At 58.2% G+C, this 15,021-nt stretch overlaps 6 protein-coding genes across 6 annotated transcripts; 4 read left to right on the plus strand and 2 right to left on the minus strand.

Annotated features, from left to right (window-relative positions):
• Nucleotides 1-251: 251 nt before the first annotated feature.
• On the plus strand, nt 252-1,676 carry B0H18DRAFT_1116506 (uncharacterized protein; the record flags this gene model as incomplete). Its single annotated transcript, XM_048033438.1, has 7 exons — nt 252-475; nt 532-640; nt 699-874; nt 927-1,065; nt 1,143-1,283; nt 1,340-1,497; nt 1,556-1,676. 7 exons carry the CDS (start codon nt 252-254, stop codon nt 1,674-1,676), a joined length of 1,068 nt encoding a protein of 355 aa, XP_047896597.1.
• An 806-nt stretch (nt 1,677-2,482) lies between these two features.
• B0H18DRAFT_991337 (uncharacterized protein) lies at nt 2,483-6,796 on the plus strand. Its single transcript, XM_048045051.1, has 8 exons — nt 2,483-3,495; nt 3,545-3,682; nt 3,735-3,856; nt 3,905-5,734; nt 5,791-5,851; nt 5,905-6,073; nt 6,134-6,321; nt 6,376-6,796. Exons 1-8 carry the CDS (start codon nt 2,557-2,559, stop codon nt 6,577-6,579), a joined length of 3,651 nt encoding a protein of 1,216 aa, XP_047896598.1. The 5' UTR covers nt 2,483-2,556; the 3' UTR covers nt 6,580-6,796.
• B0H18DRAFT_991349 (uncharacterized protein) lies at nt 6,797-8,218 on the minus strand. The gene is made up of 5 exons (XM_048045052.1): nt 8,114-8,218; nt 7,950-8,064; nt 7,660-7,813; nt 7,510-7,589; nt 6,797-7,307 (listed from the first exon to the last, which is right to left on the minus strand). The coding sequence occupies exons 1-5, from the start codon at nt 8,137-8,139 to the stop codon at nt 7,065-7,067; spliced, it is 618 nt and encodes a 205-aa protein (XP_047896599.1). The 5' UTR covers nt 8,140-8,218; the 3' UTR covers nt 6,797-7,064.
• A 180-nt stretch (nt 8,219-8,398) lies between these two features.
• B0H18DRAFT_1209027 (uncharacterized protein) lies at nt 8,399-10,073 on the minus strand. The gene is made up of 3 exons (XM_048036303.1): nt 9,457-10,073; nt 9,264-9,421; nt 8,399-9,199 (listed from the first exon to the last, which is right to left on the minus strand). The coding sequence occupies exons 1-3, from the start codon at nt 10,042-10,044 to the stop codon at nt 8,722-8,724; spliced, it is 1,224 nt and encodes a 407-aa protein (XP_047896600.1). The 5' UTR covers nt 10,045-10,073; the 3' UTR covers nt 8,399-8,721.
• A 631-nt stretch (nt 10,074-10,704) lies between these two features.
• B0H18DRAFT_1209028 (uncharacterized protein) lies at nt 10,705-13,152 on the plus strand. Its single transcript, XM_048036304.1, has 2 exons — nt 10,705-12,217; nt 12,267-13,152. The coding sequence occupies exons 1-2, from the start codon at nt 11,085-11,087 to the stop codon at nt 12,748-12,750; spliced, it is 1,617 nt and encodes a 538-aa protein (XP_047896601.1). The 5' UTR covers nt 10,705-11,084; the 3' UTR covers nt 12,751-13,152.
• A 6-nt stretch (nt 13,153-13,158) lies between these two features.
• B0H18DRAFT_991359 (uncharacterized protein) lies at nt 13,159-14,574 on the plus strand. The gene is made up of 8 exons (XM_048045053.1): nt 13,159-13,420; nt 13,477-13,591; nt 13,649-13,682; nt 13,752-13,871; nt 13,927-14,006; nt 14,062-14,090; nt 14,163-14,254; nt 14,313-14,574. Exons 1-8 carry the CDS (start codon nt 13,395-13,397, stop codon nt 14,417-14,419), a joined length of 603 nt encoding a protein of 200 aa, XP_047896602.1. The 5' UTR covers nt 13,159-13,394; the 3' UTR covers nt 14,420-14,574.
• The last annotated feature ends 447 nt before the right edge of the window (nt 14,575-15,021 follow it).

The following is a 15,021-nucleotide window of genomic DNA, read 5'->3' on the forward strand; positions in this document are numbered from 1 at the left end:
TCAAATACTCATATCCACGATAGGACATTCACATTCCTGGAATAGACTACACCCGGGCCGTTCTACCGGTGAGCAGCGTCTTCGAGCTTAAAAGCTGTCGAGTCTCACATAGGCCCGGGTATCTTTCCCTCGCTCTCATCGTAGGCTAACATTCGGTGTTGTTGGACGCCAAACGGCCACTTTCTGTTCTGTTCAACTGACAGCAACCCATTCTTTGCATCACACCTTCATTTCTCTCCTCGTCGCCTGCGATGTCCTCTGAATCTGCCCCACCTACCAGTACTACTGCCATCATCCCTCAGGGTACCGAACCAGCTGTGCCCGCGCCCTCATCCCGGGAAGGAATCGTCAAAAAACTCGAGAAGAAGGGAGCTCGGTTTGGACTCGAGTACGACATGTTCCGATCTGTACAAGCGATCATTGATGCTGGCCGTGCTCGCGATCCCGAGGCTCCATCTAGCGTATACACATCTTGGTTTGTTCATACTGCCACTGCTCGCCTCTTACGACTGCTAACCAGAGTTATGCAAGGGAGCAGAAGCTTCACAAGCTCTATGACAGTCTGACTGCCATTGCCCCCGAACTGCGCGACGAGCTAACAATTCGTGGACCTACTGGTTCGCCAGAGGTCGCCGAGATGGTAATGTCAACATGCGAATTATGGACGGCTACTTACCAATATCAAATGTTTGTTGTAGATCGAACGTGGGCGCACCCGCGATCGGAACAACATCGTCAACACCTGTAAGGGGGGTATACGCGATTGGATCACTTTCAATCCACCACTTCCCACAGAGAAGCAATTCCGTGGCTTCAGCTGCGAGTCCACAGGCCAGCTCCTCTGTCCTGTGATGTACGACTACGGCGATGCACGGTGAGTATAATTGGCAGACACATTTCTCCGGTCCTTTCTGACATCCTTGCAGAGTTCGTGTGGCACTTCTCGAATATCATGCCGATTATCCGCAAGGCGCAGACGACTACCCGGCTTTTCTGTGGCGTGACAACACTGCAGACAAGACGAATTTCTTCAGAGGCTTTTGCGAAGGGTTGCTGATTTGTAAGGTGTGTTCAAGGTATCAGTATCATGTCATTCTGCGAGAATCTGCTTCTGATCGGAGTCACTGGCATTACTTTGGCAGGGACTGCAACATATCCTTGTCGCCCCGTCTGTTGCTAAGTCGAACGACGGTGTCACATCGCGCTCGAACCGTAAGGGCCGCGCTCAGATCCATGGCATCCGCACTGTCACCCCTGCAATGATTGCCTACATCGCGTGCATTGTAAGTCTCCCAGATTCATCTCGAAGCTACTGATCTTGGTTCACATCCATGGGCAGGTTCATTTCTCTCTTTCGTCACAGGTCACATTCGGCGCCGGCTCCGAAGACGAACGAGGCAAGTTTTGGTACGAAGGATTCTATAATTCCCTTATACGAACTATCGAAGACGTCATGCCCGAGGAGCTCAGGACGGCACTTCTCTCATTCCATTCGATGTAAGCCCTGTTCTATTGACTGTAGGAAACTCCGAACTGACTTCTGGGTCAATTGAAGCCGGGTCTTGTCTGCAATCCAAGCAGATGCGGCTACTTCTGGTACACGTCGTATCAACAGTGTCGCGCACCACATGGCCCTTGCTCAAGCCTCGACATCGTCGGATGTGCCTTCGGTCTGATGCTGTAATCCTCGGTCATTCTTATACCCCAAGCCTCTATCCCCTTCCCTTCCTTTGTGCTTCCCTGATGTCTCCGTGAACTCATCCATTGGCAATAGTCGTGGATCGCGTGCATCGTGGACGAAGTGGTCTGCTTTCGAATATCTTACATTTTGTCTTACATCAGCCTGAAGTTCAATGTCAATTTGATACACATGGTGACGAATACAGTGATGAGTCGGTGAATGCATCGATGTGAGGACGGACGCAAGTGAGCCATTAGCTTAGTGTCGTATGCAACATCAGTACGAGCTTGCATTCATTGCGAAGTGATAGTATCAAAGGAGTGGCTTGCAACGAAGTTACATCAATGTTATATTGATGTTCTATCGAGTTGATGTAAAATTTCTAGCGCGATAGGACCTTGCACTGTATATAACGATTTCAGCCCTTGTCGTCGTATACAAGCATGTTGTAACTGCATGTATGATCAGCGCGGATTCCGTGATGCACGTGCCGAGGTCGAACCATCCTCGCGTGTAGGCTCGTTCCCAGCCGTTCTGGCGTAAGAAATTTTAAACTCAGTCGTGGCACTCCGTTAGAGGCCCCCACTCCCTTTCGCACTCCGATTCCTTTCCTGGCTTTGAAGTATTGTTTCCGGAAAAGGTGGTGGCGGAACTCAACGACTGGCTTGCGAGTCTAGTACCTCGTGTGTACTGATACAGCGCTTACGCGATACCCGATTAGGAAGTGTCGCGCGTGCCACGTGCCTGCTACGCGCGCCCATGACTCCTGGCCTGCTCGCCTGCTCACTGGTGCTCAGCGACCTTGCCTTCGTCCTCCCATCTTCTCTCAATTTCCGGCCGGATATAGTTCGTCTCTCTGCTTTTCTTTTGCATGAATGGCAAAGGAAACTTTTCGTGACGTCCGATATTACATTTCCCTCACTCTGCGCGCCGAACAGCGCGAACAACTCGCCGATGTCCTCAACGCTGCAGGCGCGACTGCGGTGACAGCGGACGACCCCTCGCTCACCCATTTTGTTGCAAACTCGCTCCCGAACGATGACACCCTCGAATCCCTGCCAGAGGACACCACCGCTCGCCTCGTCACCCCGACGTGGGTCGAGCGTTCGCGCATCCTCGACGCGCCACAGTCTCCTGACTTCTACTCGCCAGATCCCGCGCAGATATTCTCCGGCGTCACCGCTACAGCGACAGACCTCTCAGCGTCGGACGCGGAGCTCATGTGCGCGTCGATCACCGCGCTCGGCGGACAATGGCGGGGCGCGCTCACGCGCGACGTGACCCATGTCTTCGCGCTCGCGCCAGGCAGCCAGAAGTACGAGACCGCGCTGCACTTCAAGGAGCAGACTGGGATGCTCGTTCTCGTTCCTCACTGGCACGACGACTCCATACGGCTCGGCATCAGGGGGCTTCCGACCGCAGAGTACGAGTGGCCCGAGCCTGCCGTATTCAGGGGTGACTGGAGCACGAGCAAGGACGGTGCTGCGAGCGGGGAGGTGCCGCCACCGTACAGGATCTCAGGTGAGAAGAAGCCTTTCTTCGACACTGCACTCGCGGCAGGCAATGACTTGCCGCGCACACGAGCTCCGGCGCACAATGTCTGGAATGGCCTTCGCATGCTTTTGGCCGTGTCTCTCGGACTTTCGGACAGCCAGCGCAGTGCGCATGAAGAAGACATACGCAGGGAAGGGGGAGTCGTCGTCGAGCTGGACACGACGAAGAAAGGGCGGGAGCTGGTGGAGGACGAGGTCGCGAAAGTCGACGAGGCCGATGTGTTCGTGACTGCGTACCGATCCGGGCCAGCCTTCGTGAAGGTGAGCGTGTCGTACTTGTCGAGCTGCTCACAGACCAACGTCCTGGCAGGCATACAAGGAGAACAAGACTATCGGGACACTGCCATGGGTGTGGTACTGCCGCGCCACTGGATCCATCTCTCATCCGACAGACCAGCTCGTTCACTATCCGATACCAAGAAGACCAATCGAAGGCTTCTCGAAACATGTATGTAGCCTGGTAGCCGTGCACGCTCTCACAGGCTTACCGCTAGGATCAGTTTATCACTATCACAAACTACACGGGCAAACATCGCGACTACCTGAAGAAACTGATACTCACTATGGGCGCGGAATTCACGCCGAGCATGTCGCCGAAGAACACGGTCGTTGTAGCAGCATAGTGCGTCCTTACGCCTCTGCTCAGGCCATTCCACTGATCCGTTCACAGTATGTCGGGCACGAAGGCCGAGAAGGCCGTCTCGTGGTCCATACCCGTCGTGAACCACACCTGGCTCGAAGACTGCTTCGTGCAGTGGCGGAACCTCACGCCTGCGCTGGAGCGGTACATCAACTTCCCGCCGCGCACTGACTTCAGCAAGCTCATCACGGAGCGGCCGATGGGCGGGAAGGTCATCCTCGAGCCCGCGGAGCTTGAGACGCTCGAGAAGGAGGGTCTCGATGGCGAAAGGGGTGATGGGAAGAAGCAGAAGGTCGCCGGGAAAGAGAACAAACCACCTTTGAGGACGGCTGCGAGCGCAAGAGAGATGAAGGAGGTCGAGGACGCCGTTGCAATGGCGGAGGATCCTGCGGAGGTGAGCATAGGCGAGTTCCTCGAGACGGACATCCGGATCGAGGAAAAAAATGCTCGGCGAACGCGGAAGGGCGCTGACGACGAGATGGACGCGGACGAAGGTGAAAGTGGGAAACCCAAGTCGAAGGGATCGTCGCCGCGGAAGTATCAGAGTATGGCGAAGGCGATGAGACGAAGAGGCGCTGCCCGCCCAGACGAGGACGCGGAGGACGACGGTCCTCGTCCGTCCACCTCCGCCTCTCCTGACCAACGCAGAACCAGATCTGCACGGGCGGCGCTTGTGTCAGACCAGGACTCTGATGTGGAGATGGTTGACCAGTCTCCTCTGGCGCGGAAGGCGCAGAAGTCGTCCTCTCGCCTGACAGCCAAGATTGCGGAGGTGTCGCCGACTCGGACGAAACGAACGTCCGCGAAGAAGGCAGCCCCTCTGGTATCCTCTGAAGACGAGGCCGCCATGGAAGTTGACAGTCCCGTGGAGCCGACCTCCGCTCGTGCCACGAGGAGCAAGGACAAGGGGGTCGCGCAACCAGCAAAGATCGGTCCGCCAAAGGGCGGGCGTAAACGCACCAAGCCTGCGGACGACTCCGAGTCCGAGCCAGAGCCCCAGGGCGGGCCATCGTTCCGTGTACCCAAGTCCACCGCGCAGTCCTCACGATCCGCGGTGTCCGAGTCCATCGAGCCCGACTCGCCCAAGAAATCGACGCGATCGCCACGGAAGGAGGTCACCGTGGTCGTACCGACGGTCGTCGCTTTATACGGGACACGGTCCGAGGCGGGCCCATCGTCCTCGTCGAAGAGACCGCTCAGCAAGATGCAATCCGTGCGTGCTACGGCGACCGAGTCGCCTGCGTCCCCCGGCAAGCGAGGGAAACCCGCTCGGGAGAAGGCGAGGGAGGAGACTCCGGAATCATCCCCCAGCCCGCCGCCGATGCCCAAGTCGCGCCGGAAAGCGGCGGCAGCGACAGCGTCGACCACTCCGGAGACGGAGCCTGCCAAGATGGAGACACCGTCGACCCTGCAGCGTACGCCGTCGAGGCGGGCTGCGGCGAGCAAGGCGACGCAGAAGCTGAGGGACGAGATCATGCCTGACGTGGTGAACTTCCAAAAACAGCTGAAGAGCGGTGCAGTCAGAAACGCATGGGAAAGCGACGTGTCGTCTGCGAAGGCAAAGGAGAAGGAGAAGGAACGGGCGGCCGAGGAGGGCGGGGAGAAGAGCCGGGGCAAGAAGAGGGCGTCCATAGGAGATGCGGAGGCGGAGGCGGCTTCCGCTGAAGAGGACGAGAAGCCAGAGAAAAAGCGGCAGCGGACGAGCTTGACGAAGGAGGGGAAGGCTGCAGGGAAGACGAAGACCCAACGGCGACAGTCTGGGAAGAGTGCCCGTGAGGCAGAGGATGAAGACCAGGCGAGCGACGCTGAGCCTCGTGCTAAGCCTACGAGCAAGGGTAAGGATTCTAGCAATTCATCAAGGTAGCGTACAGTCGAGTCTTCGTGAACAGGACACAGGCGCCTAACGTGCCCTATAGTCGTCTGCAGAGTATACGAATCATGACTACGCAGATCACTGTGTCCGATGAAGTCACGAAGGTGAGTATCGTCCTGGCAAGCTTGTGATCCTATCCTGACCTCGCCATGAGCAGTTCCTCAAGAAGCTGGGCGTGCAAATGACGACCAAGCCCTCAGAGTGTACGCACCTCGTCGCGCGCAACCTTGTGCGGACAGAGAAGTTCCTCTGCGCAATGGCACACGCGCCGCACATCCTCAACGAGAAATGGCTCCTCGCGTCCTACTCCGTCAAGGAGCTTCTCCGTAAGCCCCCCCTGCTCCTCGCCGATTCTGCTGAACTCACCGCCTGTGTTCTGCCGACAGCGGAGGACAAGTTCCTGTTGAAGGACCCCGCGAACGAGGACAAGTTCGGATTCAAGCTGACGGACGCGCTCGCGCGCGCGAAGGCGAACGGCGGCAAGCTCTTCAAGGGGCTCACGTTCTACGTCACCCCGCACGTCCCCGTCGACAGCAAGCTCCTCAAGAACGTCGTCACCGCGTGCGGCGGGCAGGTGCGTCCCCGTTCCCGCCCCTTTTCTTGATGTCTCACGCGCGTCTCTGGACAGCTGCTGACGCAAACGCCGACGGTGCGCATCCTGGCGGGGCACCCGGAGCGGCACGTCGTGTCGGCGCCGGGGGACCGCGCGATCTGGCGGCCGCTCGCGCAGGCGGGGCACCGGGTATGGAACCAGGAGCTGATCCTGACGTCCGCGCTGAAGCAGGAGATTGACTGGGAGAACGAGACGTACTTGATTGCGACGGATGCATGATCAGCGGTGGGTGGTGGGTCGGCGGCATGTGGGTGAGATGTATTTCGTGGCTTGGTTATGTGCTCTGTGTTTGGCTGCTTTGCGAGGTGCTTTCGTCTCGAATATTGAATATGGATCAGTTTTGCTTCTGTGCTTCTGGATGCCTGTCTGCCTCAGGGGTCTGAGACTCGGGATCAGTGACCACGGCCCCAAGACTCTTCGCCAGACTCTCAGGTCACCCAAGCACGAAGCACATCGAGGGGGACATGCACAAGAAGTGGGAATCGATTAGCAGTCCGTACGTCTTGGTTTCTCTATGTATCTCTATGGGTTGGGTATGTGGTGGGTTGTGCCTCGTGTACCTGAGCAAGACAGAAAGCATCTAGATGTCGATAGATCGTACGCCGCCCTCAGCAAGCTCTCATTCTCTGCCCCGCGCTCGCGTTCTCCTCGGGGAAGCCAGACTTCTCTGTCCTTAACACAAGTCGTCGTCCTAACCACACCCCTCACGCCTTCACCGCCAACGCACCATCCACGGGCACGCCCGCCTCGACCTTCTCCAGCACGGCGGCGTGGCTTGCGTCGTCTGACTGCGCGTTACGCGCGTTGACGGCGGAGAGGTAGGCGTTCCAGAAGAGGGCGACGGTGCCGATGGTGAAGAAGCGGTACTGGGGCGGGACGAGGGCGAAGTTGAAGATTTGGGTGGGGACGAAGACGCCCCAGTTGCGGATGAGCGTGGGGACGTATGCCTGTAGGATGGGTTAGCCAAATGGACAGATCGCGGGTTTGTGCGCGGGGATGCGCCGGTGGCGAGGGGATTTATGCGGTGGTCGTTCGGGAGGCGAGCATTGCTGGACGGTCGGATCATCTGGGGACGTGTCCCGTGCCGACAGGCGACGCGCCCGCGCCGGGGCCATCCCCGCGGAGAAACGAAGCACTGAAGATACGCACAGTGCTGAGACGATCTTGCGCATCCGAGAAGCTCTTGCCTTCGAGGAGGGTCATGGAAGTGAAGAAGAAGCCGACCACAGCTGTGCAAAGGGCCCGGCGGGCTCCGCCGTCAGCGCGTACGGTGCCGCGCAGGGGACGCGGGGAACGCACCGGGAGTGAAGACGGTCTGATCGAGCCAGACCTTGTAGGCGACCTCCCTGACGCGGGACTGGACCTTGATGCGGTTGAGGACGTCGAGCCATTTTGTGAGGAGGGGCCCGAAGAGGGCGCCGCCGTAGAAGGCGGTGCGGGCAGTCCGGAGGAACTGGGAGGGAGAGGACGGGGCTCAGCATCGGGTCACGCGTCTGGCAGCCGACCCCACGTTAACGCTCGCGTACGCGCACGTACACGCGTCCGCCAGCGCAGAGGGGCGGGGGCGGGAGAGAGGGAGGGGGACGCACGTCGTGGTTGGTGCCCTTCTTCTCAAAGGCCTGCTGGGCGAGGACGTCGCCGATGCCGAACATGACGGCGGAGGACGCGCACTGGGTGAGCATGGGCCTCCGGACGAGGGATGCGCTGCGTGGGCGATGAGAGCGTGCGGGGTGAGAGCGCGAGGCAGACTTACTTGAATGCCTTGAGGAAGGATGCCATGGCTGGTCGCGGGCAGGCGGTGGGCGGGCGGCGAGGAGGCGGTCAGCGACGACGACGACGAGCGAGGGCGCGATGGGGGGATGGGGGGAGCTGGCGAGGGCGGGGCGACATTTTCGGGTAAATGGCTGGCGACTAAATGGCGGGGCAGGCGAGCGCTTCCCCGCGGTGCGCGTCTTCCTGCGGTCCGTTCCCACCGACACACGTGACCGTACCTCCGCCTGCGCATCCATCGACGATCCCTTCTTCACTTCTCCCAACGCAGGGCGTCCACCTCGAGCGCAAGACAGTCATATTCCATGCTGCTTCATTGGAGGGGCCGCCGTCACTCCCATTTTTACGCCGAAAGCGACACGACTTCAATCTGAATCGCAAGGCTATGGAACAGGCCGCGGTGTGCGATAAGTACAGGATGGGGCAGACACAACATGAAAGCTGATACAAAATGGCAACGTACATTACAGAAAACCAATAGCCACGACACGTCCATCTATGCGACAACATGGAACCACTGCGAGTCAATACATACCTCCATAGAACCACAACGCGGCCGGCCGGTTACGGTGTCTTCGCCTCTCAGAGACCTCAATGTCTCATCTCCCGCCCACGCCTCAAATGCTCAATCGTCACTTCGACAGTCCCCGAATGCTCCTTCCAGCTCGCTCTGTCTCCATCCCCAAAAACCACGTTTGCATTCACAAGCGAACTCACCACCTCCCGTCCCTTGAACAACCACATCGGGACTGGCACCCAGAACCTCAGCGCCCACCCGCCGCCCAGCCCGGTCCCTCTGACGCCCGGCGCGAGGTACGTCCACGCAATATCGGTGTGGATCCCATTCGCGGGGTTCAGCGAGCCCAGGACGTGCGCGCGCTTGATGAGGGCGGCGCCCCCGCGGTAGGACGTCTCGTAGAGGTTGGGGTCCGCGATGCTGGGCGTACCGCGGCGGGAATCGACGGTGCGCCAGTTGATGGTGAGCGAATTGATGGGCTTCAGTGGGTACTGGCTCGAGTGCGGCTTGGCGTCCTTGACGTAGACGAGCCCTTCAAGGACGTAGGTGTGGCTGGTGAGTAGCCCAGGCGATCAGCATACCGTACGCGGACGCGTGAATACAGATAGACACTCACTCCAGATCGACGTCCCACATGACAATATGCTTCGCCTTCACTTTGATCGACACGTCGAAACGATCGTGCGGCTGTAGATCGCCCATAAGCAGACCGGAGACCCTCGTCAAGAAGCCCGGGTCCGCCTCCTCCGCGTCGTCTGCAATGAGCGCCTTGATCTCCTCAAGGTCAGGATCGACCACGGGGGCCGCACAGCCGGGCTCTTCGCAGACCACACAGACGCGTCGCCGTCGCCCGCCGTTGGCGTCCTTGACACCACGCTCTTGCCTTCGACATCGGCAAAGCCGTCTTGAGAGTCCAAATTTCTGACAGCAGAGTTGTGGCCACCGAGGTCGGACTCGAGGTCCACTTCAAGTTTGATGTTCCGAGAAGAATGGCACCGCTTGAGGCCCTTCTTCTTAGCAGACACCGCGCGGGGCTTAATGGCCAGTCGCTTGCCTGGTTTGCTCCCCTTAATCGTGGCCACGGATGCCCCAGAGTTGCAGCGCGCTCGAGGGTGCCCGCCCTCGTCCCCATCCACGTTCATGTTCTCCTCGTCTTCCTCCGTCCACAACCCCAGATCTCCGTCTTTCTCTTCTTGCGGATCAGAGGTTGGTGGCAGCGGAAACGTCATTTTATCGAGGTCAGGTTCAGGTTCAGGTTCGGTGAGGGGTGGCGCGAGGTGCAGAGTGAGGTTCAATGAGTCCCGGAGCTTTTCTTTCATCGCGTGCGCCGACTTGAGGCGGCTCGTCGCGGATATTGGCGCGGAGTTCTTGGAGCGGGCATGCGTGGGCACTGGCATGGCTTTAATAGGAGAAGAGCGCTTTGGCGTCCCTGAGTCGTGTGCTGTCGTGTGCTTGCGCAGGAAGAGGAGGAGGCTGTACGCGAACAATGCGTGTGGCGGAGCGACGTGACGCCTGTATCGTCGGGGTTCCAGTCGGACCAGTTAACTGTTCTGCAGGTGTCGACCTTGGGGTCGTTGTGAGGGAGTTATGAGAGCTCGTGTGAGTGTAAGTGAAGGTGGAAGTCCAGCACCGGCAGTGGCTCACGGGAGGGTGGCCACGGGCTCGGGCCCTGCCGTGCAGCCACAAAGAGCCACAGACGCGTCGCGCGACGCGCGACGCGCGACTTGAAGATGTCACGCGCAAGGGTCACGAGATGCGCGTTTGGTGGCGCTAAATCCTCGCTGCTAGCACTGCTGGCAGTCTCGACCTTCTCAGTATCTCCATTGCAATGCAACCTGAACGCATGTCAGACTCGGAGACCCTAGGGAAAGCCCAGTGGAGGGCAATGAGCTACGGTGTATAGTTTCCGCGCTGGGTGGGACATAAAGGTACGCCCTCAGGCCTCATCGACTCGTCGGACATGCCCCTGGGCCTGCTCGGAGAAGATGGAACGCTCGCGAGATCCATACGAGTCATCCTGGCACGGTCTCGGCCAAAGACATCGTTGTCGAGAATCCCGAGCAGCGTCAAAACAACCTTAGACGGATCTGGATAGGCCACATGGCGGTACTAGATCGCCTCGCTTCACGTCTTTTGTTCGACCCGTGTGCGTGCGACCGATCCGGGCTGCTTCCGGTGACGACTACTTATCGCAAGGCTATATAGCCTTCTCCCTCGCATCTGTTCCACCAGTTTCGAGCTTGACCAGTTGACCTGGTATCTGACTGACGATACTCGCCCTCGCCGGTGCGAGGTAAACGCGACACGACTTCCTGTAGCCCTATCCCGACCCCGAGACGCATAACACTCTCCTTAACTTCCTAAACTGCATCTTGCAACACGATATCGCATTCCAAGATACGTATACCAATACCCCTCAATACCCAACAAAGCTATCATGGCCACTCTCGCCTCCAACCCGCCCTCGAACGCTCCCGTACGGTCCAAAGCTGCGACCGGGACGCCGCTCGGTGGGAAGCTGCGCACCATCCTCGCGCCCAAGCCGCGCCTCGTCCCCCCTCCACCAGCCCACGCAGCGTTCCCGACGCGCATCCCCATCCGCAAGAAGCGCGAGCACTGCGAGGTCGCGCTGGACGAGAACGAGACCGCCGGCGACACCCGTCTCGCACACATCCGGCAACGGTGCGATTCTGGCAGCTCGGTGAGGACGGTGGGTGCGCGCGCCGTCAGGGCGCGGACGGACAGCCAAGAGACTGTCCGGACGATCAGGCTCGACGAGGCTAAGCCTGTGCCAAAGGCCGGCTTAAGACCCGCTCCCGTTGCAAGTTCACTGGTCGAGTCTTTGAGCGACCCCGCCCACGCCACTCTGTCCCGACCTGACAGCATAGCCGCCATCGCGAATATAGCGAAGACTGCGAGCGCGCTGAGGCGCACCACTGATCATAACAAGACAGGCGACGTCAACGCCAACTCTTTACTCTTTCCGTCAAGCATCGCGCCGATCCCTGTGGCCCGGGCGCGTGCTGGATTGGATCTACAGGAGAAGACACACCTGTCTTCGAAGCCGAGGGGTGCCACTGAGCAGAAGCTTTTGAAGACGTTCACCGCTCCTGTTAAGCCACAGAAGACCCTGAAGCGCACGCACTCCCACCGGGACCTCCACGCCACCGAGGCTGAGAAAGACTATGATCGCCTCGATCGGTTCTGTGCGACGTCGGTCGAAGTATACGAGGCACAAGTTGACGAAGCGGTCGGCGAAATCCAGCGCGCGAAGGAGCTCCTGCATGACGAGGACGAAGACATCGTCCAGAAGGTCGTTAAGGATGTCGTCGAGGACCCGGCTATCGCTGCGGAATCTGAGGCGCTGAAGCGGCCCCCGAAAGGACGCATCGTCATGGACGATCTCGAAGAGATACCTGACATGTTATCGGACGAGGAGGACGCGCTGCCGAAGCGCGGTGAACAGGCCCCCTTCATCCCGCCTCCTGCGCGGTGGGGGACTCATGAGCGTTTCGACGTGATGGCCAAGCCTATGAACAGGCACACCACGATGTGGGATGTCGACTTTGAGTAAGTTAGCACCCTCTCACTACGCTCGTTTCATGCTAACCATTCATAGGGACACCTACGCCTGGCAAGGCCTTCTCTTCGTTGCAGATGCGAAACCTTACACCGGGATCCGACCACATATGCCTATCATCGACCTCGAGATCGAGTGGCGCACCATCGACGCCTGCTCCCGCACTCTTCGTAGCGACGCCGAACCGGAGTACGCTACGATCTACGAAGGCGCCGTGCTACCGGGCGCGCAAATCCTCACGCAGATGGACCCCGCGCGGGGGATCTACACTCAACCGCTCTGGAGCTACCTCCCGCCGGACTACCCGGGAACGGGCGAGGGCGGCGCGTGGGCGCTGCGGTTCTGGGTGCCGGTACCGATGCGGTTGTTTAGGGGCCGCGACGTGCGCCGGTTCGTGCTCGATGCGCGCGTCGCGTTCGGCGCGTGGGACGTGATGACGGGCGTGGGCCACTCCGAGAGAGTGGACGTCACGATTGAGCATCTCCGGCGCGAGCGGGACATGAAGATATCTGCGAAGGTGTGAGTCTGCTTGTTTGTTTTGTTTGTTTGCTTTCCATTGCTGGGCTTGAGGGTGTCAAGGTACTGTATCGTCGTTTGTAAATCCACTCATTGTAGCATAGATCTCGTCGCGTCGCTGTCTCATTCTGACATTGTCTGTTCTCACTGTTATCTTGTAGCTTTACTCTTACGTCAAGTGCAGCAGCAGTGCTGACTGCATCTACGTTATGTCATGACTATAACATTTGGTGCTATCCTCATTTCCTTCCACGCACATGTCCTTGTCGCTCGTGGCTTCAGGCTACTAGTTGTACCATCCTCCCGTGTCATCGGCGACTGGCTACAAGTGTGAAGTCACATGACAGACGCGTCTGGGGACGCGACGCGACATTGCCATATGGGGAGGAGCATCGAGCGAGAGACGCTCTTGCTCACATCTCGCAAGACCATCATCCATTTGTGGGCCCAAACGCGCGATCACCGCCAAAACATGACTCGCACCGCCCTTCCGACCCTCCTTTCTACCTGTAACCATCTGTGTCGGCGGACATAGTATCCTACTCTTCCGCACTACTTATCCTCACTGGCTCTAGCCAAGACCCAACTTGAAGAGATCATACTAGGCTTCGCTGAGTCCGTATCCTAGAACTCTTCTTGAAGGAGATCAACATGGCATTCCTTCTTGCTGCATTCAAGTACGCTAGCTGATTGGGTCTGTGGATGTCTCGCCCGCTGAACAGTAGATTGACAGCGAGGCATTGGTGACCAAGCCCTTGCTAACCCGGTCCGCGACATCAATGTCGATGTTCGCGCTAGGTGATATCATGGCGCAGCAGTTCGTCGAGGCCAAGGGGTTAAAGCACGACGTAAGCATTCGCCTCACCAGATATACCCTCTTCACTACACTGATTGCTCGTATATAGCCAATCCGGACGGGGCGTGCAGCGTTCTACGGCGGTACGTCTGGCAGCTTATCCTTAGCGAGAGGCGAGAAGCAGAGGGTCCAATGACGATGTCTTGTCTCAGCGACGGTTTTTGGCCCAACGTACACGACGTGGCTCAAGTGGTTGAATAGCTTGAAGTTCTCGTCGAGGCCCAAGGAGATCATATGCAAGGTCTTCCTTGACCAGTTCGTCTATGCACCGAGTATGCCGTCGCTTGTCACTTTTCTGAGTCCGCTAATCATCATTGCACGTGGTAGCCATCATTGCGACGTATTTCACGACGATGACGTTCATGGAGGGAAAGACTGCGGCCGACGCGAAGGAACGGCTACGAACGGTGCGTTTCTAATCAAGCTAATTCCGGAATAGCTCTCTGACATAGCACTACACAGGCGTATCTACCTGCGGTGACACGGAGCTGGTGAGCGCGCACGTCTTGCTTCCCCTTGTTCGTGTTCTGTCCGGATGCTTACCAGGGACGGCACATTTATAGTTCAATATTTGTTCCCGCGCAAGCACTCAGCTTCTCCCTTGTCCCGGTGCAGTATCGTTTCTTCGTCGTCACAACAATCTCGCCGTTCTGGAGTAAGCACTCCGTCCAATGCACAATTTTAGGTTCCGATTCTCATCTATCTTCGCACAGATACCTACCTCAGCGCGGTCAATGCGCGAAACGCGCGACTGCAGGAAGCGGAGCGGGCATCACGCTACGAAGGTCTTGCGGGTGCTTCTAAGCATGCGCCTGCGTAGTGGACGAGGTGGGTGCACATAACGGACCACACGTGCTGGGCGATCGCGTAGATCGACTTCTAGACTGTACAGCTCATCAGTACGGTTCACTACAAGCAATGTTTGTAGTCTCTCAGACGCGAGAATCTCGACTTTTAACCAACTTTTAACGGTACTATGTACTGTGCTGTATTCGCTCTGGAAGGCCGCTTCCAAGCCGCTCTGGCGAAAACCGCCCGCGTTGTCGCCGCTGTCATCAGGGCCAGCTTCAGGTGACGTAAATGCTGCTTTGGTCAAAAAGCAAATAAAATCAAGGTCTAGGCTAACGATTCACGGTGTGGTGTTCACCTGGGTTTGTGCCGTACGACTGAGAACCAGAAACATGGAAACGGAGAACGTCCTGTGTTGTGGTGAATTCTCCAATATCTTCGTGTTCTGCTCTTCCAACGTCTCGTTATATAGAAGCTGGGTTAGGTCGAACGCTGCCAGAACTTGACAGCCCGGGCACCGATGGCTATCGTGGTAAGTATGTTATTCCGCTTTCCTTCCATGCGACGTACAGATTGACATTGTGTTACGCAACGATAAGCGGTACATGCACAAGGTCTCGTAACTCGGCGCTA

This window comes from Fomitopsis serialis (genome assembly GCF_022376445.1).
Source record: "Fomitopsis serialis strain Sig1Antser10 chromosome Unknown B0H18scaffold_14, whole genome shotgun sequence".
In the NCBI taxonomy this organism is placed as follows: Eukaryota; Fungi; Basidiomycota; class Agaricomycetes; order Polyporales; family Fomitopsidaceae; genus Fomitopsis; species Fomitopsis serialis.

Bases quoted from the DNA above. Each gene is read 5' to 3' on its own strand.
- B0H18DRAFT_991337 (XM_048045051.1), top strand. From the start codon at position 2,557: ATGGCAAAGGAAACTTTTCGTGACGTCCGATATTACATTTCCCTCACT. The intron at 3,683-3,734 runs GTATGTAGCCTG...CGCTAGGATCAG, and splicing joins TCGAAGGCTTCTCGAAACAT to TTTATCACTATCACAAACTA. The intron at 6,074-6,133 runs GTAAGCCCCCCC...TTCTGCCGACAG, and splicing joins CTCCGTCAAGGAGCTTCTCC to CGGAGGACAAGTTCCTGTTG.
- B0H18DRAFT_991349 (XM_048045052.1), bottom strand. From the start codon at position 8,139: ATGGCATCCTTCCTCAAGGCATTCAA. The intron at 8,065-8,113 runs GTAAGTCTGCCT...TCGCCCACGCAG, and splicing joins TCCTTCCTCAAGGCATTCAA to CGCATCCCTCGTCCGGAGGC. The intron at 7,814-7,949 runs GTGCGTCCCCCT...TCTCCCTCCCAG, and splicing joins AGAAGGGCACCAACCACGAC to TTCCTCCGGACTGCCCGCAC.
- B0H18DRAFT_1209027 (XM_048036303.1), bottom strand. From the start codon at position 10,044: ATGCCAGTGCCCACGCATGCCCGCTCCAAGAACTCCGCGCCAATATCC. The intron at 9,422-9,456 runs GTGCGGCCCCCG...GACCTTGAGGAG, and splicing joins GGTCTGCGAAGAGCCCGGCT to ATCAAGGCGCTCATTGCAGA. The intron at 9,200-9,263 runs GTGAGTGTCTAT...GCTACTCACCAG, and splicing joins ATGTGGGACGTCGATCTGGA to CCACACCTACGTCCTTGAAG.
- B0H18DRAFT_1209028 (XM_048036304.1), top strand. From the start codon at position 11,085: ATGGCCACTCTCGCCTCCAACCCGCCCTCGAACGCTCCCGTACGGTCC. The intron at 12,218-12,266 runs GTAAGTTAGCAC...AACCATTCATAG, and splicing joins ATGTGGGATGTCGACTTTGA to GGACACCTACGCCTGGCAAG.
- B0H18DRAFT_991359 (XM_048045053.1), top strand. From the start codon at position 13,395: ATGGCATTCCTTCTTGCTGCATTCAA. The intron at 13,421-13,476 runs GTACGCTAGCTG...GTAGATTGACAG, and splicing joins TTCCTTCTTGCTGCATTCAA to CGAGGCATTGGTGACCAAGC. The intron at 14,007-14,061 runs GTGCGTTTCTAA...AGCACTACACAG, and splicing joins CGAAGGAACGGCTACGAACG to GCGTATCTACCTGCGGTGAC.